The sequence below is a fragment of the Catharus ustulatus genome, chromosome 4 (assembly GCF_009819885.2).
Source record: "Catharus ustulatus isolate bCatUst1 chromosome 4, bCatUst1.pri.v2, whole genome shotgun sequence".
NCBI classification, from domain to species: domain Eukaryota; kingdom Metazoa; phylum Chordata; class Aves; order Passeriformes; family Turdidae; genus Catharus; species Catharus ustulatus.
Genome location: NC_046224.1, coordinates 458152 through 482440, shown reverse-complemented (window position 1 = coordinate 482440; position 24289 = coordinate 458152). Strand labels below are relative to the sequence as shown.

General features: G+C 59.0%; 2 protein-coding genes across 2 annotated transcripts; one reads left to right on the top strand and one right to left on the bottom strand.

The window, feature by feature from the left end:
• LOC116995141 (vegetative cell wall protein gp1-like) lies at positions 1 to 342 on the bottom strand. The gene has a single exon (XM_033057526.1). It carries the CDS (start codon positions 340 to 342, stop codon positions 1 to 3), a length of 342 nt encoding a protein of 113 aa, XP_032913417.1.
• Positions 341 to 23141, top strand: DENND6B (DENN domain containing 6B). Its single transcript, XM_033057525.1, is given in 22 exon segments — positions 341 to 484; positions 5229 to 5267; positions 5630 to 5672; positions 6324 to 6343; positions 6345 to 6437; positions 7300 to 7380; positions 10685 to 10790; positions 11846 to 11925; positions 12068 to 12130; positions 12712 to 12767; positions 13992 to 14001; positions 14003 to 14115; positions 15909 to 16004; positions 16084 to 16178; positions 17798 to 17863; positions 17949 to 18013; positions 19067 to 19156; positions 19354 to 19407; positions 19695 to 19804; positions 20446 to 20548; positions 21498 to 21572; positions 22471 to 23141. Coding segments are annotated over 22 exon segments (1725 nt in total). The 3' UTR covers positions 22594 to 23141.
• Positions 23142 to 24289: the final 1148 nt, after the last annotated feature.

The window sequence follows — 24289 nt, the reverse complement described above, 5'->3', positions numbered from 1 at the left end:
TCACGCCGCCGCCATGACACCCGCCACAGCCCCGCCCGCGCCGCTCCGCGCGCCCGCTCCCGTCTCGATGGTCAGGGCGGCGCTCTCGGTCCTCCCGGCCGGCAGGGGGCGCGCTGGCGCTGGGCGGGGTAACGGAGCGGGGTCCTCCCGGCCGGCAGGGGGCGCGCTGACGCGGGGCGCGGGCGGGGTCCTCCCGGCCGGCAGGGGGCGCGCTGACGCGGTGACGCGGGGCGGGGTCCTCCCGGCCGGCAGGGGGCGCGCTGGCGCTGGGGCGCGGGGCGGGGTCCTCCCGGCCGGCAGGGGGCGCGGCGCGGGGTGGCCGCGCGCGGGCGGCGCCGCCATGGACGCGCTGAGCCGGGCCGGGCCGCGGCCCCGCCGCGCCGCCGCCGCTGCCGCCTCACCCCTGCCCTGGGGCCGCTTCGCCGCCTGGATCGACTGCGTGTGTGTGGTGACCTTCGACCTGGAGCTGGGACAGGCCATGGAGGTGCGCGACAGCCGCCCGGGGATGGGCACAGCGCGCCTGGGAGCGGGGGTGATGCGGGGGTCACGGACTGGGAGTGTGAGGGGACGGGAGTGTGAGGGGACCGGGAGTGTGAGGGGACAGGGAGGGACACGAGGGGACCGGGAGTGTGAGGGGACAGGGAGTGTGAGGGGACCGGGAGTGTGAGGGGACGGGAGGGACACGAGGGGACAGGGAGTTGTGAGGGGACCGGGGGTGTGAGGGGACGGGAGTGTGAGGGACCGGGGGTCTGTGAGGGGACCGGGAGTGTGAGGGGACCGGGAGTGTGAGGGGACAGGGAGTGTGAGGGGACCGGGAGTGTGAGGGGACAGGGAGTGTGAGGGGACCGGGAGGGACACGAGGGGACAGGGGGTGTGAGGGGACCGGGGGTGTGAGGGGACAGGGGTGTGAGGGGACCGGAGTGTGAGGGGACCGGGGGTGTGAGGGGACCGGGGGTGTGAGGGGACCGGGAGGGACACGAGGGGACCGGGGATGGAGAGGGGGAATCGGAATAGGGAGGTGGAAAGGGGGTCAGGGAATGGGGGTGTGGAATGGTCAGGGGTGGGAGAGACGGAGTCAGGGATGGCGGAGAGAAAAGGGGATGAAGAATTGGGGATGGAGGGGATTGGGAATGGAGAGTGGGAAAAGTGGGATTGGGAATGGAGAGAGAAAAGCGGGATTGGGAATGGAGAGAGAAAAGCGGGATTGGGAATGGAGAGTGAGAAGCGGGATTGGGAATGGAGAGAGAAAAGCGGGATTGGGAATGGAGAGTGGGAAAAGCGGGGATTGGGAATGGAGAGAGAAAAGCGGGATTGGGAATGGAGAGAGAAAAGCAGGATTGGGAATGGAGAGTGGGAAAAGCAGGATTAGGAATGCAGAGTGAAAAGCGGGATCGCGGTTGGGGTGTGGAAAGGGGCTCAGAGCTGGGCTGGGAGCAGGAACAGGGAGGGGAGGGGAGGCCGAGCAGAGATGTGGGGTGGGGGGTCTCTGTGGGTGGGGGGTCTCTGTGGGTGGGGGGGCACAGGGCAGCATCCAAGAGACCCTCATGGATCCTGTTCATGGAATGAAAACCTGCCCTGGGTGACACGTCCTGGGGAGCCAGGCTGGAGCTGCAGAGGGACTGGGGACAAGGCTGGAGGGACAGCACACAGGGAATGGCTCCCAGTGCCACAGGGCAGGGCTGGGCTGGGATCCTGGGCAGCAATTCCTGCCTGGGCTGCAATTGCCAGAGCAGCTGTGGCTGCCCCTGGATCCCTGGCAGTGGCCAAGGCCAGCTGGGCACTGGGGCTGGGAGCAGCTGGGGCACTGGGAGGGGTCCCTGCCATGCCAGGGGGACACTGGGGGGTCCCAAGGTCCCCTCCCACCCAAACCATACCAGGTTTCCAAAGACAAATTCCCAGCAGCCAGGGCAGGGGAGGTTTCCCTGGCTGGGTTGGAGCAGAGCTGGGCCCAGAGGGGTGGAATTGGATGGGCAGGGCTGGAAAGGTGCTCCCAGCTGCTGGAATGTCCCAGTGCTGCTCCTGAGGGAGGATTTGGGGGAGCTGGGCTCCCCAGGGGCTGCTCTGTGCTCTGGGGATGGGCAGTGTGGATTGCTCTGGGCTGAGGCACCACCTCGAATTCCTTCTCATTTCTGGTGTGACTGTGGGAGTCTCTCCTTTGCTCTGCCCGTTTTGGGAGGTTCTGTGGTTTGCAGAGCATTGAGCTTTCTCAGTTTTAAATGCTGGAGATCCCAAAGGGAATGGGAAGCAGGAGGGACCAACTCCAGCTTGTTGCTGCTCCCTTGCCTTGAATACTTGACTTGTTTCTTCCCCCTGAGCTGAAAATGAATAAAAAATCTCCTCCAGACCCCAAGCTTCACCTGTTTGATCCTTTTTTCCTGCAAAACCAGGTCTGAAATACCCCAGGAAAGGGAGGCATGCTGGGATGATAATTAGCATGGAGAATTGGGTGCTTTGTAGCTGTGTTTTGATGTGTGAGGGTGGGTTCTCCCCTGTCTGGCTTTGTGAGGAGGGGCCTTTGAGGGATGAGGGATGCAGGAATGTTCTTTGTTCATCCCTGGAAGGGAATTTTCCTTCTTTTTCTTCCTTTTCTCCCTTTGCCTGCTTCAGTCAGTGGGAAAATGTCCTTGTGTGGCAGAAATGGCTTAGGAGAGCTGGGATCATCTCACTGTCCCATTCCTGTGGAAAAACCTGGTGCATCTCTGTTCAGAGGGAAGGGAAGGAGCAGGGCTGGGCCATGGGGAGGGAAAGCAGGAGCAGGAGGAGCTGTGGGGGCCTGGGGGGCTCTGGGGACACCAATTTAGGGGGTCTGGGATACAAACCAGACTCAGGGGTCTCTGGTGGGTGCAAACCTCTGAAATCCTGCTCTGAGAGATTCAGAAATTTCAGAGACTCTGAGAAAGATCCCAAAGGTTCTGGAATTCAGCAGTTCCCACTCTGCTTCCACAGGCAGTGGAGAAGCTGTTGGAGAGCAGAACCCAAATCGAGGCAGGAGTGAAATGGAATTCCTGTTCCTGGCCCCTCCACCTTCAAAGACTCAAATAAACACTTTAGGGTGTGATTGGAGCCCTTTTGGGCTGCTCTGGAGACATCCAGGGACTTCTGAGTTCCTTTTCATTTGCCTTTCTTTGGCTTTTGAAAAGTCACAGTGACTCAGATTCCTTTTGCCTTGGGTTTGAGGTTTTGAACTTTTGGATATTTGGTGATTTCCCTGCACCCCAAACATGGAGAAACATCAAAGTTGAAGTGAAGAGGAAGCAGGGATGAGAATCCCAGAGGGATTAACTTTGGAAAGACCTCTGAGATGATCAATCCCAACCCTGGAGGTTAAAGGCTGATTTTCCAGCAGTTGTGTTGCAGGAAGCCCCCCCAGAATCCAGCGAGGAAGCAGAAGCCTTGTCCCAGTTGCTGCTCTGGGTTGGGCAGCAGATGTTGAGGGAAGCACAGTTCTGGGATTCACAGGCTCCTGAGGGATCAGGGTCACATCTGCCATGATTCCCTGGGAATTCTCAGCATGAATGTTCATTTAGGAGGGGATTAATTAGTCCCAACCACAGGGAGTGTTGGGGTCAGAGCAGGGGAACAGGAGAGTGCTGCCCTGGGACAATCCCAATCCCAATCCCAATCCCTTCCCAGTGCAGCAGCCCAGCCTCCCTGGCCCTGTGCATCCCTGAGGATCATTCTCTCAGGGTTCTGTGGCTCTTCCCTCCCAGCTCAGCCTCAGAGGGCCTGGCAGTGTTGATGTTAATTGGGAATTTGGCTGGCTGGGCTGCAGGCACCGCCCTTGCCAAGGGAATTGTCAGAGCTGGGTGAACTTCCAGCCCCCTGGCACAGGGCCACCCTGCTATTTATAGCCTGGAGAGGAGAGCCAGGCCTGCCTGGAGCTGCTGGCTGGAGCAGCAGCTGCTCTGGGGCAGAACTGAGATCAGAGCTGGGCAGTTCCTGCTCTGCTGCAACTCCTGCCCCTCCCAGGCAGCAGGGGCTCTGTGGGACCCTCCCCAGGGCTCTGTGGGACCCTCCCCAGGGGCTCTGTGGACCCTCCCCAGTGCTCTGTGGGATGGACCCTCCCCAGTGCTCTGTGGGACCCTCCCCAGGGGCTCTGTGGGACCCTCCCCAGGGGCTCTGTGGGACCCTCCCCAGTGCTCTGTGGGATCCTCCCCAGGGGCTCTGTGGGATCCTCCCCAGTGCTCTGTTGGGATCCTCCCCAGGGGCTCTGTGGGATCCTCCCCAGTGCTCTGTGGGACCCTCCCCAGGGGCTCTGTGGGACCCTCCCCAGGGGCTCTGTGGGACCCTCCCCAGGGCTCTGTGGGACCCTCCCCAGGACCCTGCCCCAGGTGAGACCCCACTGCAGAGCTGTCCCAGCCTGGGGACACAGCAGCAGCACCTGGAGCTGCTGGAGAGCCCAGAGGAGCCCCAGGGATCCAGGCTGGGAGAGCTGGGGGTGCTCCCTGGGCAGGAACAGGATCCAGGGAGAGCTCAGAGCCCTGCCAGGGCCTGCAGGGGCTCCAGGAGAGCTGAGAGGGGACTGGGGACAAGGATGGAGGGACAGCACACAGGGAATGGCTCCCAGTGCCACAGGGCAGGGCTGGCTGGGATCCTGGGCAGCAATTCCTGCCTGGGCTGCAATTGCCAGAGCAGCTGTGGCTGCCCCTGGATCCCTGGCAGTGGCCAAGGCCAGGCTGGGCACTGGGGCTGGGAGCAGCTGGGCCACTGGGAGGGGTCCCTGCCATGCAAGGGGGCACTGGGGGGTCCCCAAGGTCCCTTCCCACCCAAACCCACCCCCAGGATTCCTGGCCCTGTGCCTGCTGGGCTCTCATGGATGATGAGAAGCACAGAGTCAGCCTGGAGGAGCCCTCCAAGGCTCTCAGGTCCAGCACTGATGGAATTCCTCCCTCCTGGGCCCTCCCAGTGCTGCTCTCCCACCCCTCACCCCCACACCCCCTGCTCCTGTCCAGCTCCATTCCCACCTGTCCCTGCTGTGTGTGCTGTCCTGCTCCTGGCAGATGTTTGCACATCTGGAATTCATTCACTCAGCCATCACCTCTCCAGATTCAATCTAAACCAGGAGCCTTTGGGTCCGTCCCCAAATGCAGATAAACCCGGGTTTAGTGCCAGGCCCAGAGTGTAAATCCTGCCAGGTGCTTTGCTGAGGGGTCTGTTGGCACGGGAGGAGTGGCTGTGTGTGCAGCTGTGGGCACAGGGCTGACACAGGGGCTCTGCTCTCTCCACAGCTGGTGTACCCCCACGACTTCAGGCTCACAGAGAAGGAGGTAACCACCCTTCCTGCATTCCTGCTTTTCATCATTCATTTCCTTTTTGTTCACCCTTCCTTCATTCCTGCTTTTCATTCATTCATTCATTCCCTTTTCACTCACCCTTCCTGCATTCCTGCTTGTTATTCATTCATCTGCTTTTCACTCACCCTTCCTTCATTCCTGCTTTTAATTCATTCATTTCCTTTTCATCCCCCATTTCTACTTTTCATTCATTCATCTCCTTTTCCTTCACCCTTCCTTCATTCCTGCTTTTCATTCATTCATTTCCTTTTCCTTCACCCTTCCTCCCTTCCTGCTTTCCCCTCCTTTGGGAGCAGCTCTCAGGTGGGTCTCACTGGGTGTTGGTTTCTTTGCAGAAAACAAGCATCTGCTACCTGTCCTTCCCAGACTCCTACTCAGGTGGGTGGCACCAGGGTGACAGAGGAGTCCCTGGGGTGCAGCAGGGCTGAGGGGGCTGCAGGGAGCACCCTGGGCTGGGTGGGAACCTGTGCTCCCAGGAAATTCCCAGTGTAGTCCCTGGGGTGGCAGCTGTCACATCCCTGTGTTTGGGAGCAGGAGCTGGGGAGGGGACACTTCCAGCAGAAATGTCCCCAACCTGTGTTTATACATCACAAAGGGACAGTGAGAAATCAATCTGCTCATCCAGGCAGGCCCTGGGGCTTTAGGGGTTGGGTTTCTGCACTTTCAGGGAATCCTGGAGTGGTTTGGGTGGGAAGGGACCCCAAATACCCCCGCAGTGCCCCCCAGCCATGGCAGGGACCCCTCCCAGTGCCCCAGTGCCCAGCCTGGCCTTGGCCACTGCCAGGGTGTCCAGGGGCAGCCTGTGCCAGGGCCTCCCAGGGCAAAGCTTTTTCCTGGAGTTCCCTTCCTTGTCCTTCCCATTCTCTTCCTTTTCCCTCCTTTCCTGCTTCCCCTCTCCCCTCCCTGTTGGATCTCTCTGCTGTGCTTTCCCCTCTGTCCCTGCCTGTCCCCAGCTGCATTCCCCACAGCACCATGCCCCCCTGGAGCTGTCCCCAGCTCAGTGTCCGTGTGTCCCTGCTGTGTGTGCAGGTGGCCTCGGGGACACCCAGTTTCAGTTTCCGGCTGCGCCAGGCCGGGGGCTCCCGCAGCTCCCCGTTCCAGGACGACGGGCGCTACAACCGCGAGGCGCCGCTCACGCTGCAGGTGGGTCCTGTCCTGCATGGGGGTCCTGGCCTGGGTCCTGTCCTGGGTGGTCCTGTTCTGGGTCCTGCCCTGGGTGGGGGTCCTGCCCTGGGTGGGGGTCCCTGTGGGAAACCCTCCCCGTGCTCTGGCCCTGGGGATGGTGACACAGGACCATCAGCACAGGGATTTCCTGCTGTGCTCACAGGGAGCTGCTGGGAGAGGAATTGGGTCAGGGGGGTCAAAGATTGAATTGAGTCATGGGGAGGGGGATCTGAACTGAGTCAGGGGCACCCCAGCTGTTTTGGGAGGAGGAGTGGGATTAAGGGGACCCACTGGGAGAGGGAGCTGAATCAGGAGATCTCAGCTATTTTGGGAGAGGGAACTGAGGCAGGGACCCCTCCCAGTGGCCCAGCTGCTCCCAGCCCCAGTGCCCAGCCTGGCCTTGGCCACTGCCAGGGATCCAGGGGCAGCCACAGCTGCTTTGGCAATTGCAGCCCAGGCAGGAATTGCTGCCCAGGATCCCAGCCAGCCCTGCCCTGTGGCACTGGGAGCCATTCCCTGTGTGCTGTCCCTCCATCCTTGTCCCCAGTCCCTCTCAGCTCTCCTGGAGCCCCTGCAGGCCCTGGCAGGGCTCTGAGCTCTCCGTGGATCCTTTCCCTTCCCTCCCAACCTGGCTGTAGTTGTGTCTCTCCCTGTGTCCCCATGGGAATCTCTCTTGGAGGGCTGGGATGGATTCTGGGCTGTTGCCAGAGCAGAGGGGTGGCTCAGGAGAAGGTTGGTGACAGTGGGGCTGGGCTGTCCCTCACTGTCCCTCACTGTCCCTGTGTCCCTGTCCCTGTGTCCCTGTCCCTGTGTCCTTGTCCTTCTGTCCCTGTCCCTGCAGCGAGAGGCCGCTCACTATTTCGGCTACGTGTACTTCCGGCAGGTCAAGGACAGCTCCATGAGGAGGGGCTACTTCCAGAAGGTCAGTGCTGAGTCCAGAATCCCAAAATCCCTGGGGCTGGAAGAGCCCTCCCAGCCTGACCCCACCTTGTGCCCAGCCCAGAGCCCTCAGTGCCACCTCCAGGAATTCCCTGGGCACTCCAGGGCTGGGGATCCACCCCTGCCTGGGCAGTTCCCATCCCTGATCCCCTTTCCATGGGGAAATTCCTGCTGTGCCCACCCTGCCCTCCCTGCCCAGCCTGAGGCCATTCCCTTGTCCTTGTGTCAGTCCCAGCAGTGTCCTGAGCTTTGTGCCTGCCCCTGCAGGAGTTCCTTTCAGACTCCTGCTGATGCAGAAATCAGTTTTCCATCCCCACTAAAGCAGTGAGTGTCCCACTGGATTGCTCAGGGGAGGAATTGTCACACTTGAATGAGGTTTGAGTTCAAATGGCCACGTTTGGGTTGGACAGGTGTTTAAATGACTCCTGCATTCCCAATTAATGCACTCATTAGTGGTTAAAGAAGAGAATCGGTGTAACAGTGGAACCCCCAGTGGGGCTGGGTGGGACAATTGTAAAAAACTTTTGATTGATTGCACAGGAAAGCCCCAGTTAGAACAAAAAAGGCCTTGCTGGACACAATTCCTCATTCCAAGGTCCTTTGTCCTTCCCCAGCATCTCTTGGCTTTGTTTATCTGCCCAGCTCCCATTCCAGGAGTCGCTCCCCACACCTGAAATGGTTTTTGGGAGCTCTGAACCCACCAGCAGTTGATTTTTATTCCCTCTCCAGCTGCTCTTTTGCTCCATCCCTTTGCTCTCCCAAATCCTGGCTCACTGCAGGTGGGCAGCAAGAATTCCACCCAAGTGCTGCCTGGCACTGCTCCAGGGGTTTTGTTGTGGGTTTATTGTTCCCACAGTTTGGTTTTTCTCTGAATGAGGCAGAGAGATGGAATTTCTAGTTGCTTTAGAAAGTGTGGTTTATTTTTCTTATCTTTTATAAAAAACATGAGTTCTTGTGGTAGGTGTTGAAAGCATGCCTAGAAATCACAAGATTTATGGTTACAAGGTCTTTTAAGGATTTATTAAGCAATAAAACCTTGCTAGCAAAGATATTCATGTTATTTGACTAATACTAAGAAATTTTGTCTAATTACAATGTGACCTTTCTCAGCCAATCCTGTTCTGACACACACATCCATTCTAAGACTTTTGTCACCTCTACAATTACTTTTTATTTTTTCTTTATCTTAAACTTACAGCCAAACTTTTCTCTACTTAACCTGTTTCTGCTTCCAGCTTTGAATTTACATTCTTGCTTCCAGCACCAAAAGCCTGGGAGCTTTTCCCAAGGCCTCAGGTCAGATCCTGTGTGCTTTCCTAGACTCTGATTTACAACCCCAGTGTTCCTGAGCATTGCTTGCATTTTGAACTGCACCACTTTGTGCTGGGTTTTTGAAGCTCACCCCTCTGAGCAGTGCAGGAATGAGCAGTGCTGAGTGTGCAGTGCAGGAGTGTGCAGGAATGAGCAGTGCAGCAATGAGCAGTGCAGGAGTGTGCAGGAATGTTCAGTGCAGGAATGAGCAGTGCAGGAATGAGCAGTGCAGGAATGAGCAGTGCAGGAGTGTGCAGTGCAGGAGTGTGCAGTGCAGGAATGTGCAGTGCAGGAGTGTGCAGTGCAGGAATGAGCAGTGCAGCAATGTGCAGTGCAGGAATGTTCAGTGCAGCAATGAGCAGTGCAGGAGTGTGCAGTGCTGAGTGTGCAGTGCAGGAGTGTGCAGTGCAGAGTGTGCAGTGCAGGAATGAGCAGTGCAGGAGTGTGCAGTGCAGGAATGAGCAGTGCTGAGTGTGCAGTGCAGGAATGTTCAGTGCAGCAATGAGCAGTGCAGAGTGTGCAGTGCAGCAATGTTCAGTGCAGGAATGTGCAGGAATGTTCAGTGCAGCAATGAGCAGTGCAGGAGTGTGCAGTGCAGCAATGTGCAGTGCAGCAATGTGCAGTGCAGCAATGTGCAGTGCAGCAATGAGCAGTGCAGCAATGAGCAGTGCAGCAATGTGCAGTGCAGCAATGTGCAGTGCAGCAATGAGCATTGCAGGAGTGTGCAGTGCTGAGTGTGCAGTGCTGAGTGTGCAGTGCAGCAATGAGCAGTGCAGGAGTGTGCAGTGCAGGAATGAGCAGTGCAGGAGTGTGCAGTGCAGGACATGAGCAGTGCAGGAGTGTGCAGTGCAGCAATGAGCAGTACAGAGTGAGCAGTGCAGGAGTGTGCAGTGCAGGAATGAGCAGTGCAGGAGTGTGCAGTGCAGCAATGAGCAGTGCAGGAGTGTGCAGTGCTGAGTGTGCAGTGCAGGAATGAGCAGTGCAGGAATGTTCAGGCAGGAATGAGCAGTGCAGCAATGTTCAGTGCAGGAATGTTCAGTGCAGGAGTGTGCAGTGCAGGAATGTTCAGTGCAGCAATGTGCAGTGCAGGAATGTTCAGTGCAGGAATGTTCAGTGCAGCAGTGTGCAGGAGTGTGCAGTGCTGAGTGTGCAGTGCAGGAATGAGCAGTGCAGGAGTGTGCAGTGCAGCAATGTGCAGGAATGTTCAGTGCAGCAATGAGCAGTGCAGGAATGTGCAGGAATGTTCAGTGCAGCAATGAGCAGTGCAGGAATGAGCAGTGCAGGAGTGTGCAGTGCAGGAGTGTGCAGTGCAGGAGTGTGCAGTGCAGGAGTGTGCAGTGCAGGAATGTGCAGCAATGTGCAGTGCAGCAATGAGCAGTGCAGGAATGAGCAGTGCAGGAGTGTGCAGTGCAGGAATGAGCAGGGCTGGAGGTGTGCAGTGCAGCAATGTGCAGTGCAGCAATGTGCAGGAATGTTCAGTGCAGCAATGAGCAGTGCAGCAATGTGCAGTGCAGCAATGTGCAGGAATGTTCAGTGCAGCAATGAGCAGTGCAGGGATGAGCAGTGCAGGAATGTTCAGTGCAGGAGTGAGCAGTGCAGGAATGTGCAGGAATGTTCAGTGCAGCAATGAGCAGTGCAGGAGTGAGCAGTGCAGGAATGTGCAGGAATGTGCAGTACAGGAATGTGCAGTGCAGGAATGTTCAGTGCAGGAGTGTGCAGTGCAGGAATGAGCAGTGCAGGAATGAATGTGCAGGAATGTTCAGTGCAGCAATGTGCAGTGCAGCAATGGCAGGAATGTTCAGTGCAGCAGTGAGCAGTGCAGCAATGTGCAGGAATGTTCGGTGCAGGAATGAGCAGTGCAGCAATGTGCAGGAATGTTCAGTGCAGCAATGAGCAGTGCAGCAATGTACAGGAATGTTCAGTGCAGCAATGAGCAGTGCAGGGCTCAGGGCTGATCCCACACGTGCCATTCCCAGTCCCTGGTGCTCGTGTCCCGCCTGCCCTACGTGAACCTGTTCCAGTGCCTGCTGCAGCTCATTGCCCCGGAGTACTTCGACAAGCTGGAGCCCTGCCTGGAGGCAGGTGAGCTGGGACAGGGATTCCAGCCTGGGACAGCAGGGCTGCATCCTGAAACACAGCTGGAATGCTCCAGAGGGAGCAAATTCCAACAGGGGAGAGCTTGGTGTCCGAGAGGATAACAGGGGTACAGGGAGTTCCCAGGGATGCAGGGTGTTCCCAGGGAATGGGGGTGTTCCCAGGGATGCAGGGTGTTCCCAGGGTGTTCCCAGGGAATGGGGGTGTTCCCAGGGATGCAGGGTGTTCCCAGGGAATGGGGTTGTTCCCAGGGAATGCAGGGTGTTCCCAGGGATGCAGGGTGTTCCCAGGGAATGGGGTTGTTCCCAGGGATACAGGGTGTTCCCAGGGATGCAGGGTGTTCCCAGGGATGCAGGGTGTTCCCAGGAATGCAGGGTGTTCCCAGGGATACAGGGCGTTCCCAAGGACTCAGGGTGTTCCCAGGGATGCAGGGTGTTCCCAGGGATGCAGGGTGTTCCCAGGGGATGGGGTTGTTCCCAGGGATGCAGGGTGTTCCCAGGGACTCAGGGTGTTCCCAGGGTGTTCCCAGGTGTGCAGGGTGTTCCCAGGGATGCAGGGTGTTCCCAGGGTGTTCCCCAGGGAATGGGGTTGTTCCCAGGAATGGGATTGTTCCCAGGGGATGCAGGGTGTTCCCAGGAATGCAGGGTGTTCCCAGGGTGTTCCCAGGGATGGGGTTGTTCCCAGGGAATGAGGTTGTTCCCAGGGAATGGGTTGTTCCCAGGGAATGGGAGTGTTCCCCAGGGATGCAGGGTGTTCCCAGGTGTGCAGGGTGTTCCCAGGGATGCAGGGTGTTCCCAGGGTGTTCCCAGGGATGGGGTTGTTCCCAGGAATTCAGTGCATTCCCAGAGCCAGTAATCTACTGTGCCTCCATCAGGCCTTCTCTTGCTGGGTCATTTCATCCTGATTTATCAGCTCTGATTTGCCACAAGCCAGGGGGATTGTGAGCTGGGAACAGGGACAAATTCCCTTTCAATGCCAGGATGAGCTGGATTTGAGCTGGGTTTCCCCTCAGGTGAAACTCTCCCCTTGCCTGTGTCCCTCAGTGTGCAACGAGATCGACCAGTGGCCACCGCCCGTGCCCGGCCAGACCCTGAACCTGCCCGTGATGGGAGTTGTCATCCAGGTACTGGGCTGTGCTGCAGGAACCCTGTGTCCCATGGGACACCCCAGTCCTCCCCACATCCCCACAGCCTTCCCTGGAATTGTGGCTGGAGGAGTTTTCCGTGCTGCTCCCATCCCGGAGTGACGCTGCTCTCCCCCTGCAGGTGAGGATCCCGTCCCGGGTGGACAAGCCAGGCTCCAGCCCCGTGAAGCAGTGCAACCAGGAGGTGAGAGGGGCTGCCAGGGGGGAGGAGCTGCCTCTGGCTGCTGGATCCTGCTGGGATCCTGCTGGGATCCTGTCTCTGGCCTGGGATCAGGGTGCTCTCAGCAGTTCCACTCCAGGCTCTGCTGCCTGCGGTCACACAGGGCTCTGCCCCCAGCCCATGGTTACTCACTGCTCCCCTTGCTTTTCCCTGCTGGGCTCCTGCCTTCACCCCTGAGCTGTTTGGAGTTTGCTGCAGTTTTGGCTCTGCGCTGCCTTGGATTCTTCCCCCTTTCCCCTTTCTCTGTGACTAACACTGGTTTGGTGCCACATCTCTAACCTCTCCTGGCTCTGTTGTGTCTCAAACACTTTCCCTGCAGAGGAAACCCTGGGAAATAAAGGAGCAGATGAGGGCAGCCTTTGCCATCTGGAAAAGCAGGGAATCCTCCTTAGTTTGTAGGCACAGATCTGAAGTGGGGTGCAGAGCTGCCCCCAGCACAGCCCTCGGGATGTGAGGGTGTTCCCTGTGCCCCCCGTGCTGGCTGCTCCCATCTCCTCACAGGTCACTAACAGCTACTAACAGCCTTTTCTCCCTTCCTCATCCAGAACCTGTTACCAGCCCCGCTGGTTCTCCCCAGTGTTCATGAGCTGGATCTGTTCAGGTGAGAGGCTCCTCCCCACCCTGTCCCCTCCACCTGCTGGGAGCAGGGATGGTGCAGTCACACACTGCTGCATTCCAGGGACTCCTTCGAGTTCTGGGCAGGCTCTGGAATCCAGGGCTGTCCTGTCCTGTTTCTCTGACACACTGAACACAGCACCTGTCCCTGCTCTGAATCCAGAGCTGTCCTGTCCTGTTCTCTGACACACTGAACTCAGCACCTGTCCCTGCTCTGAATCCAGAGCTGTCCTGTCCTGTTCTCTGACACACTGAACTCAGCACCTGTCCCTGCTCTGAATCCAGGGCTGTCCTGTTCTCTGACACACTGAACACAGCACCTGTCCCTGCTCTGAATCCAGGGCTGTCCTGTTCTCTGACACACTGAACACAGCACCTGTCCCTGCTCTGAATCCAGGGCTGTCCTGTTCTCTGACACACTGAACACAGCACCTGTCCCTGCTCTGAATCCAGGGCTGTCCTGTTCTCTGACACACTGAGCTCAGCACCTGTCCCTGCTCTGGAATCCAGGGCTGTCCTGTCCTGTTCTCTGACACACTGAGCTCAGCACCTGTCCCTGCCCTGAATCCAGGGCTGTCCTGTCCTGTTCTCTGACACACTGAACTCAGCACCTGTCCCTGCTCTGAATCCAGGGCTGTCCTGTTCTCTGACACACTGAACTCAGTACCTGTCCCTGCTCTGAATCCAGGGCTGTCCTGTTCTCTGACACACTGAGCTCAGCACCTGTCCCTGCTCTGAATCCAGGGCTGTCCTGTTCTCTGACACACTGAGCTCAGCACCTGTCCATGGGAACCTCCTGAGGTTTAACAAGGCTGAGACCAAGGTGCTGCATCCGGGTCAGGGCAAGCCCAGGGATGAATCCAGGCTGGAGCAGCCCTGGCAGAAGGATTTGGGGAGAAGGATTTTGGTCCAGAGGAGGCCCCAGGGTGGCAGGGGTGGCACTGGATGGGCTCTGAGGTCCCTTCCCACCCAAACCACTCCATGACTCTGATCACAGATTGCTTTGACTTTGCTTAGAGCATTTCCTTTAAACTTGTGTGACACAACTGAGTGGTGAAGACCCCTGAATTCCCCTGGCCAATGCTGGGAGTCCATCCTAGATCTCAAATCCTGGATGGGAGCACACCTGGGGGGCTTGCAGGCCTCAGCTGTGTCTGGTCCATCCTGAACTGACCCCCTGCCCTCTGCCTGTCATTGTTCCATGGCCCAGGTGCTTCCAAGCCAGTGCTGATCCACATCCAGATGCTGTGGGAGCTGATGCTGCTGGGGGAGCCCATGGTGGTGATGGCACCGTGCCCGAGCGTGTCCTCAGAGATGGTGCTGGCCCTGACCAGGTAACACCCAGCTGCTGGCAGCTTTCCCTGCCATGTGCACCCTGCTGCTCACCCAGGCTGGGTTGGTTTGCTCCTGAAAGCTTTGCCAAAGTGAAAAGGAGCCTCCCCTGCTGCTTCCAGCCCTGAGGGACGTTCTCTCACAGCTCAGAGCTCTGCCTTAGCACAAACACCACAATCCTGGAGCTGCCCCAGGGAGGACAGCCAGGCCAGGCCAGGGACAGCCAGGACAGGACCGGACCAGGGCCAGCCAGGTCAGGGCCAGGGCCAGCCAGGCCAGGGACAGGGACAGCCAGGCCAGGGACAGGGACAGGACCAGGGACAGCCAGGCCAGGGACAGGGACAGGGACAAGCCAGGCCAGGGCCAGGGCCAGCCAGGCCAGGGCCAGGTGCTGCCCTGGGGACACCCTGAGCCCCCAGAGCGCTCCAGGCTGGGGCAGAGGGGCTGCAGAGCTGGGAAAGGCGCTGGGGCTGCTGAGCCAGGGTGGGCACAGCCCAGGGCAGGGACTGTCCCCTGTGCTGGCCCAGAGTGACCCTGCCATGCCCAGAGTGACCCTGCCATACCCAGAGTGTCTTTGTCATACCCAGGGTGTCTTTGTCATGCCCAGGGTGATCCTGCCATATCCAGAGTGACCATGCCATGCCCAAGATGTCTCTGCCATACCCAGAGTGACTGTGCCATGCTCAAGGTGTCTCTGCCATGCCCAGCGTCCCCATGCCGTATCCAGGGTGACCCTGCCATACCCAGGGTCCCCATGCCATGCCAGAGTGCCCCTGTGCCATACCCAGGATGACTGTGCCATAACCAGAGTGTCCTGTGCCATACCCAGAGTGCCCTGTGCCATGCCCAGAGTGACCATGCCATACCTAGGGTAACCCTGCCGTGCCCAGAGTGACCCTGCCATGCCCAGGGTCCCCATGCCATGTCCAGGGTGACTGTGCCATGCCCAGGGTCCCCATGCCATGCCCAGAGTGACTGTGCCATGCCCAGGTGCCCTATGCCATACTCAGGGTGACTGTGCCATACCCAGAGTGACCGTGCCATACCCAGAGTGACTGTGCCATGCAGGGTCCACATGCCATGCCAGAATGCCCTGTGCTATACCCAGAGTGACCCTGCCATGCCCAGGGTCCCCATGCCATGCCAGAGTGCCCTGTGCCATGGCCAGAGTGACCGTGCCGTGCCAGAATGCCCTGTGCCATGCCCAGGGTGACTGTGCCATGCCAGAGTGCCCTGTGCCATGCCAGGGTCCCCATGCCATACCCAGTGCCCTGTGCCAAGCCCCAGGTGCCCCATGCCATGCCAGAGTGCCCTGTGCCATGCCCAGAGTCTCCATGCCATACCCAGTGCCCTGTGCCATGCCCAGGGTCCCCATGCAATGCCAGAGTGCACTGTGCCATGCAGGGTGCCCCTGCCCCACAGGTGACTGTGCCATGCCAGAGTGCCCTGTGCCATACCCAGGGTGACTGTGCCATGCCAGAGTGCCCTGTGCCATGCCAGAGTCCCCATGCCATGCCAGAGTGACCCTGCCATGCCCAGAGTCCCCATGCCATGCCCAGAAGTGCCCTGTGCCATGCCATGGTGCTCCTGCCATGCCAGAGTGCCCATGCCATGCCCAGAGTGCCCTGTGCCATACCCAGGGTGACTGTGCCATGCCCAGGGTCCCCATGCCATGCCAGAGTGCCCTGTGCCATGCAGGGTGCCCCTGCCCCACCAGGTGACCGTGCCATGCCCAGAGTGCCCTGTGCCATGCAGGGTGCCCTACCACACCAGGTGACCGTGCCTGTCCCTGCAGCTGCCTGGCCCCCCTGCGCTACTGCTGCGATTTCCGGCCGTACTTCACCATCCACGACAGCGAGTTCAAGGAGTACACCACGCGTACCCAGGCCCCGTGAGTGCCCCCTGCCCTGCCCTGGCACCCCCTGGGGGGCACCCAGCGCCACCAGCGCTCAGCTGTGCCCTCCCTGCAGGCCCAACATCGTCGTGGGCGTCACCAACCCCTTCTTCATCAAAACCCTGCAGCACTGGCCACACATCCTGCGGGTGGGAGAGCTGCGCATGGCGGGTGAGTGAGGGGGGAGGGTGTGAGGGGAGAGGGGAGATCAGGGGGAGATCAGGGGGAGGGGAGAGGGGGAGATCAGGGTGAGGGGAGATCAGGGGGAGGGGGAGATCAGGGTGTCTGTCAGGTGAGCTCAGGGTGAGGGGAGCTCAGGGTGTCTGTCAGGTGAGCTCGGGGTGCCAGGTGAGCTCAGGGTACCAGGTAAGATGAGGGTGCCAGGTAAGCTCAGGGTGCCAGGTGAGCTCAGGGTACCAGGTGAGCTCAGGGTGAGGGGAGCTCAGGGTGTCTGTCAGGTGAGCTCAGGGTGCCAGGTGAGCTCAGGGTACCAGGTGAGCTCAGGGTGCCGGGTGAGCTCAGGGTGTCAGGTGAGCTCAGGGTGTCTGTCAGGGGAGCTCAGGGTGTTTGTCAGGTAAGCTCAGGGTGCCAGGTGAGCTCAGGGTGTCAGGTGAGCTCAGGGTGTCTGTCAGGTGAGCTCGGGGTGCCAGGTGAGCTCAGGGTGCCAGGTGAGCTCAGGGTACCAGGTGAGCTCAGGGTGCCAGGTGAGCTCAGGGTGCCAGGTGAGCTCAGGGTGTCTGTCAGGTGAGCTCAGGGTATCAGGTGAGCTCAGGGTGTCTGTCAGGTGAGCTCAGGGTGCCAGGTGAGCTCAGGGTGCCAGGTGAGCTCAGGGTACCAGGTGAGCTCAGGGTGCCAGGTGAGCTCGAGGTGCCAGGTGGGCTCAGGGTGTCTGTCAGGTGAGCTCAGGGTTGCCAGGTGAGCTCGAGGTGCCAGGTGAGCTCAGGGTGCCAGGTGAGCTCAGGGTGCCAGGTGAGCTCTGGGTGCCAGGTGAGCTCAGGGTGTCTGTCAGGTGGGCTCAGGGTACCAGGTGAGCTCAGGGTGCCAGGTGAGCTCAGGGTGTCTGTCAGGTGAGCTCAGGGTGAGGGGAGCTCAGGGTGTCCTGTCAGGTGAGCTCAGGGTGCCAGGTAAGCTCAGGGTGTCTGTCAGGTGAGCTTGGGGTGCCAGGTGAGCTCAGGGTGCCAGGTGAGCTCGAGGTGCCAGGTAAGCTCAGGGTGCCAGGTGAGCTCAGGGTGCCAGCTGAGCTCAGGGTGTCTGTCAGGTGAGCTCAGGGTGCCAGCTGAGCTCAGGGTACCAGGTAAGCTCAGGGTACCAGGTAAGCTCAGGGTGCCAGGTAAGCTCAGGGTACCAGGTGAGCTCGGCCCTGCACCCCAGGGCTGGCAGAGCAGCTGGAGGCTGCAGGGAGCTGCCCTGGCAGGATTTGCTCGCTGCAGTCCTGGCACAGCCCTGGCTGTGGCCATGTGCAGGAGCTGGGGCAGCTGTGGGGAGCAGGAATTGCTGTCCTGGAGATTCCAGGGGAGGAGAAGCCCTTCTGGACAGGGAACTGAGAGAGGAGATAAACAGAGAGAGAAACCTGCTGTAATTACTGAGCACTTTTAACTGGGAAGCCAAGGAGACCCTGGGCATGAGGAGCTGGATTTTAGCTCATCCTCATCCCAGATTCCAGCAGGGAAGGGAGCTGGGATGGCTCTGGGGCTGGGCAAGGCAGGCTGGGTGTCCCCAGGTGCAGAGTGCCAGCACCCAGAGTGCCAGCAGGAGGGGACAGAGCTGAGCTGTCCCCCTGTGTGCCACAGGGGACCTGCCCAAGCAGGTGAAGGTGAAGAAGCTGGCCAAGCTGAAAACCCTGGACACCAAACCAGGTGGGAGCAGTGCTCAGGGCTGACCCTGCCCCTCCCCTGGGGCCCCTTCTCGCTCCTGGCTTTTCCTGACTCTGTGTTTTTGTAGGAATCTACACTTCCTATAAAACATTCCTTCACAAAGACAAAACCCTGATTAAAAGGCTGCTGAAGGTAAGTGAGCATCTCCTGCTCTGTCCTGGCTGGGCAAACCCAAGAGCTTGGTTTGAGCACACAGAGCTCTCCAGAGCAGCACAATTTACACTTGGGGATCCTTTAGTCCATACTGGGACATGTTCATCATGCCAGTTTAGCATTCTCCACGTCATGTTAAGGATTGAGTCCTGGTGGTAACAATAAACTGGGTGGGGAGAATTGATATCAGAAAAAGAGCCTGAAAAAAAAAACAGATTTTATGTAGTGAAACTTGAAATTTTAATGTGTTTGTGTAGAGGGTGGAATCCTGCTTTGGGATCTGGATTTGGGGATCTGGGTTTTGGGGATCTGGATTTTGGAGTTTGGATTTGGGAATCTGGATTATGGAGATCTGGGTTTTGGAGTTTGGATTGGGATCTGGATTTGGGGATCTGGGTTTTGGAGTTTGGACTTTGGGATCAGATTTTGGAGTTTGGACTTTGGGATCTGAATTTTGGGGATCTGGATTTTGAGATCTGGATTTTGGAGTTTGGATTTTGGGATCTGGATTTTGGAGTTTGGATTTGGGGATCTGGATTTTGAGAATCTGGATTTTGGAGTTTGGATTTTGAGGATCTGGATTTTGGGGATCAGATTTTGGAGTTTGGATTTGGGGATCTGGATTTGGGGATCTGGATTTTGGGATCAGATTTTGGAGTTTGGATTTGGGGATCTGGATTTGGGGATCTGGATTTTGGGGATCAGATTTTAGAGTTTGCATTTGGGGATTTGGATTTTGGGCAGCACTTGAAGCTCCCTTGGCTGCAGAGCTGCAGGCTGTGTGTGACACCAAGGGACACCTGGGTGACTGTGTGTGCCATGGGTGTCACCCTGTGACCATGTGTGCCATGGGTGTCACCCTGTGACCATGGGTGCCATGGGTGACAGCAGGTGACTGTGTGTGCCATGGGTGACACTATGTGACTGTGGGTGACACGGGTGCCCCCTGTGACCGTGGGTGCCGTGGGTGACACTGGGTGACCCAGCTGTCCCTGGTGACCCGGGTGCCACCCTGTGACCGTGTGCCCGCAGGGCATCCAGCGGAAGCGCCCCTCGGAGGTGCAGAGCGCTCTGCTGAGGAGGCACCTCCTGGAGCTCACCCAGAGCTTCATCATCCCTCTGGTGAGTGCCAGGGCTGCTGCCAGGCCAGGGAGTGCCCAGGGTTGGGTGGGAAGGGCCTGTGAGCTCAGCCATGGCAGGGACACCTCCCCTGTCCCTGCTCCCAGCCTGGGGTCAGGGCAGCCACAGCTGCTCTGGGCACCACAGGGGGCTCCTCAGCTGTCAGTTATGATTTCTGGTTTTATCTTTTCTTGTTCCAGGAGCATTACATGGCCAGCCTGATGCCTCTGCAGAGGGCCATCACTCCATGGAAGGTAGGATGCACTGCCCATGCTCCTTCCCTTTGGGATTGGGAGTGCTTACAGGTGCTGGGCACTCTCCTGTTAAAGGAACAGGATTTTTACTCCTTTAAAAAACTCATTGAAAAGTTGAGAGAGCTCGTGGGACAGATATTCCCAGATTTGCCAGGAGCTGGATTAGTGGGAATCTCATGTGAGGGTCAGCCTTGGGGTGTTTTATCCTCATGCCTTGAGCACCAGTTCCCCTGGTTTCATTTGGGATTCTGTGGTGTGGATTCTCTGACGTGGCTCTCCCCCTGCAGAACCCCCCCCAGATCCGCCCCTTCTGCCAGGAGGATTTCATGAAGAGCCTGGAGCACGCCGGCCCCCAGCTCACCTGTGTGCTCAAGGGGGACTGGCTGGGGCTCTACAGGTGAGGCCTGAGGGACTGCTGAGCCCAGTGCCAGGATCTGGGAGTGCAGCAAACCCTGCATCAGCAGGAGCTGGGGCCCTGCAGGACTCAGGAAGAGCAAATCCAGGGTGAATGCAGCGCTGGGGTTCGTGTTTTAAACGAGAGGAGATCCTGCAGGGGAGTTTGTGCAGGGTCCTCCTGGCTCTGGATGGGATGGAGAGCAGCCTGGTGCAAGAGGAGTGGGAAAAATCCAGGGGCTGGATAGCCAAGGGAGGAAATGGGGAATGCACAGAGATGGAGAAGGAAAACATCCCAGAAAGGGATCAGAAACAGTCATTATAGAATCATGGAATGGTCTGGGTGGGAAGGGACCTCAGAACCCCTGCAGTGCCCCCCCTGCCATGGCAGGGACACATCCCACTGTCCCAGGGTGTGCAGCCCATCCAGCCTGGCCGGAACACTGCCAGGGACACTGCCAGGGACACTGCCAGGGACACTGCCAGGGACACAGGGACAGCCACAGCTGCTCTGGGGATGTGTGCCCATGTCCTGCTGTGTCCCAGGGTCACCTCAGGGAGCTGGGGGGCCCAGGCTGGGGTTGTTGGGTGGGATCACCCCTGTGGGTCCCCCTCAGTGCCACCAGCCCTGACCCCTCCCCACAGGCGATTCTTCAAGTCCCCCAATTTCGACGGCTGGTTCCGGCAGCGGCACCGCGAGATGAGCCAGAAGCTCGAGGCCCTGCACCTGGAGGCCATCTGTGAGGCGGTGGGTGACGGGTGACAGGGACAGGGACAGGATAGAGCTGTGTCTGTGAGGCGGTGGGTGACAGGGACAGGGACAGGGATGGGACTGGGACAGGATAGAGCTGTGTCTGTGAGGCGGGTGGGTGACAGGGACAGGGACAAGGCTGGGACAGGGACAGGGCTGGGACAGGGCTGGGATAGGGATGGGACAGGATAGAGCTGTGTCTGTGAGGCGGTGGGTGACAGGGACAGGGCTGGGACAGGGCTGGGACAGGGATGGGACAGGGCTGGGACAGGGACAGGGCTGGGACAGGATAGAGCTGTGGTCTGTGAGGCAGTGGGTGACAGGGACGGGACAGGGACAGGGCTGGGATAGGGCTGGGATAGAATAGAGCTGTGTCTGTGAGGCGGTGGGTGACAGGGACAGGCACAGGGCTGGGACAGGCACAGTGCCAGCAATCCCTGACACCCCTGTGCCATCCCTCTGGCTCTTCCCAAGCCAGGCTGGAAGCACCAAAGGCTTTCAGTTTATTTGTCCCAAGTATCAGAAGAAATTCTTTACTCAGAGAGGAGAAGGATCCAGGGAGGGCTCAGAGCCCTGCCAGGGCCTGCAGGGGCTCCAGGAGAGCTGAGAGGGACTGGGGACAAGGATGGAGGGACAGCACACAGGGAATGGCTCCCAGTGCCACAGGGCAGGGCTGGCTGGGATCCTGGGCAGCAATTCCTGCCTGGGCTGCAATTGCCAGAGCAGCTGTGGCTGCCCCCTGGATCCCTGGCAGTGGCCAAGGCCAGGCTGGGCACTGGGGCTGGGAGCAGCTGGGCCACTGGGAGGGGTCCCTGCCATGCCAGGGGGGCACTCCAGGGCTCTGTCACTGTTTCAGGAATGAGGAACCCCCTGCTCACCTTTCCTTCAGGCTTTCCTTAGGGAATCCCTTGGGAAGTGTCCCTGAGGGAAGCCACTCTCTCCTTAGGACATTGTGGCCTGGATGAAGGACAAGTCCGAGGTGGAGATCGTGGACCTGGTGCTGAAGCTCCGGGAGAAGCTGGTGAGTCCCTCCCTCCCCTGCACCCCTTCCTGTCCCGGGTGGAGAGAAATCTGGGGCATGGATCACACCTTGGAAACCTGAAAACCTTGCTGTCCCTCCCTGGAGGGCTGGGAAACTCGGGGAGGTTCAGAACCTCAGAGCTGGGAGGATCCTCCCGAGGCCCAGGTGGCTGCTTTATCCTGAGCTGCAGGGGAACACCCCTGGAATGTGTGAATTCCCATTTCCCCAGTGTGTGAATTCCCATTTCCCCAGTGTGTGAATTCCCATTTCCCCAATGTGTGAATTCCCATTTCCCCAGTGTGTCAATTCCCATTTCCCCAGTGTGTGAATTCCCATTTCCCCAATGTGTGAATTCCCATTCCCCCAATGTGTGAATTCCCATTCCCCAGTGTGTGAATTCCATTTTCCCCATTGCAATGTGTGAATTCCCATTTCCCCACTGTGTGAATTCCCATTTCCCCACTGTGTGAATTCCTATTTCCCCACTGTGTGAATTCCCATTTCCCCAGTGTGTGAATTCCCATTTCCCCATTGCAATGTGTGAATTCCCATTTCCCCAATGTGTGAATTCCCATTTCCCCAATGTGTGAATTCCCATTTCCCCAATGTGTGAATTCCCATTTCCCCAGTGTGTGAATTCCCATTTCCCCAATGTGTGAATTCCCATTTCCCCATCTCCCCAATGTGTGAATTCCCATTTCCCCAGTGTGTGAATTCCCATTTCCCCATCTCCCCAATGTGTGAATTCCCATTTCCCCAGTGTGTGAATTCCCATTTCCCCAATGTGTGAATTCCCATTTCCCCATTGCAATGTGTGAATTCCCATTTCCCCAGTGTGTGAATTCCCGTTGCAATGTGTTAATTCCCAACTCCCCACTGTGTGAATTCCCTTCCCCAGGTGAGGGCTCGCTGCCAGCACCTGCCCGTGAAGGAGGAGACCCTGCAGCGGGTGAGTCTCTACATCGACACCATCATCGGCTCCCTGCCCGAGGACCTGCAGGCCGTGCTGCACCACCCCTGAGCGCCCAGCCGGGGGCTCCTGGAGCGGGAGAGCCTGGCCCAGCCCATCCCAGCCTGTCCCACCCACCCGGGACAGCCCCTCTGGGAGGAGATCCTGCCCTGACCCAGCCGGGATTGCTGGGGGCACGGGGAGCAGGGCTGGAACTGGAACTGTCCCCTGGGTGGCACCAGCAGGGCAGGAGGGACCCCAGTGTCCCTCCCTGGACACCTCACCCTGTCCTGCTTGGATCCTGGGCACTGCCCCAGCCCCGGCCCGGGGGAGGAGCAGGAGCAGCCCTGCAGGGCTGGAGACAGCTCCTGAGCACGGGCAGGAGGTGACAGTGCCACCCCTGGCCCGAGGGAGCAGCGGGAGGAACTGCTGGACGTGGAATGCTGCTCTGAGTGTCCTGGGCACAGCCAGAGGAGGGGCAGAGCTCCCCAGAGTGCCTGGAATGGCTGCTGGCCCCAAATCTCATTTATTCTGCTTGAACACCCAGCCTGAGCTCCAGGACACAGCGGGGCTGGGAGAGCTCCTGCCAGCCCCTTCCCAATAAAACCTGGAGAAGCTGATTCCTGCAGCCTGTGCCCAGCTGGGATAGCCAGGAATGGGCCCTGCTGCTCTGCCCCTGCTCTGGGGGCAGCTGCTGTGCCTGGGAATGGCCCAGGATCCTGTCCTGTGCCTTGGGAATGGCCCAGGGCTCTTCCTGTGCCTTGGAATGGCCCAGGATCCTGTCCTGTGCCTTGGGAATGGCCCAGGATCCCCTCCTGTCCCTTGGGAATGGCCCAGGATCCTGTCCTGCCTTGGGAATGGCCCAGGATCCTGTCCTGTGCCTTGGGATGGCCACAGGATCCCCTCCTGTCCCTTGGGAATGGCCCAGGATCCCCTCCTGTCCCTTGGGAATGGCCCAGGATCCTGTCCTGTGCCTTGGGAATGGCCCAGGATCCCCTCCTGTGCCTTGGGAATGGCCCAGGATCCCTTCCTGTGCCTTGGGAATGGCCCAGGATCCCCTCCTGTGCCTTGGGAATGGCCCAGGATCCTGTCCTGTGCCTTGGGAATGGCCCAGGATCCCCTCCTGTGCCTTGGGAATGGCCCAGGATCCCTTCCTGTGCCTTGGGAATGGCCCAGGATCCTGTCCTGTGCCTTGGGAATGGCCCAGGATCCCCTCCTGTGCCTTGGGAATGGCCCAGGATCCCCCCTGTGCCTTGGGAATGGCCCAGGATCCCCTCCTGTCCCTTGGGAATGGCCCAGGATCCCCCCCTGTGCCTTGGGAATGGCCCAGGATCCTGTCCTGTGCCTTGGGAATGGCCCAGGATCCCCCCCTGTGCCTTGGGAATGGCCCAGGATCCCCTCCTGTCCCTTGGGAATGGCCCAGGATCCTGTCCTGTGCCTTTGGGAATGGCCCAGGATCCTGTCCTGTCCCTTGGGAATGGCCCAGGATCCCCCCTGTGCCTTGGGAATGGCCCAGGATCCCCTCCTGTCCCTTGGGAATGGCCCAGGATCCTGTCCTGCCTTGGGAATGGCCCAGGATCCTGTCCTGTGCCTTGGGAATGGCCCAGGATCCCCTCCTGTGCCTTGGGAATGGCCCAGGATCCTGTCCTGTGCCTTGGGAATGGCCCAGGATCCTGTCCTGTGCCTTGGGAATGGCCCAGGATCCTGTCCTGTGCCTTGGGAATGGCCCAGGATCCCCTCCTGCATTGGGAATGGCCCAGGATCCCCT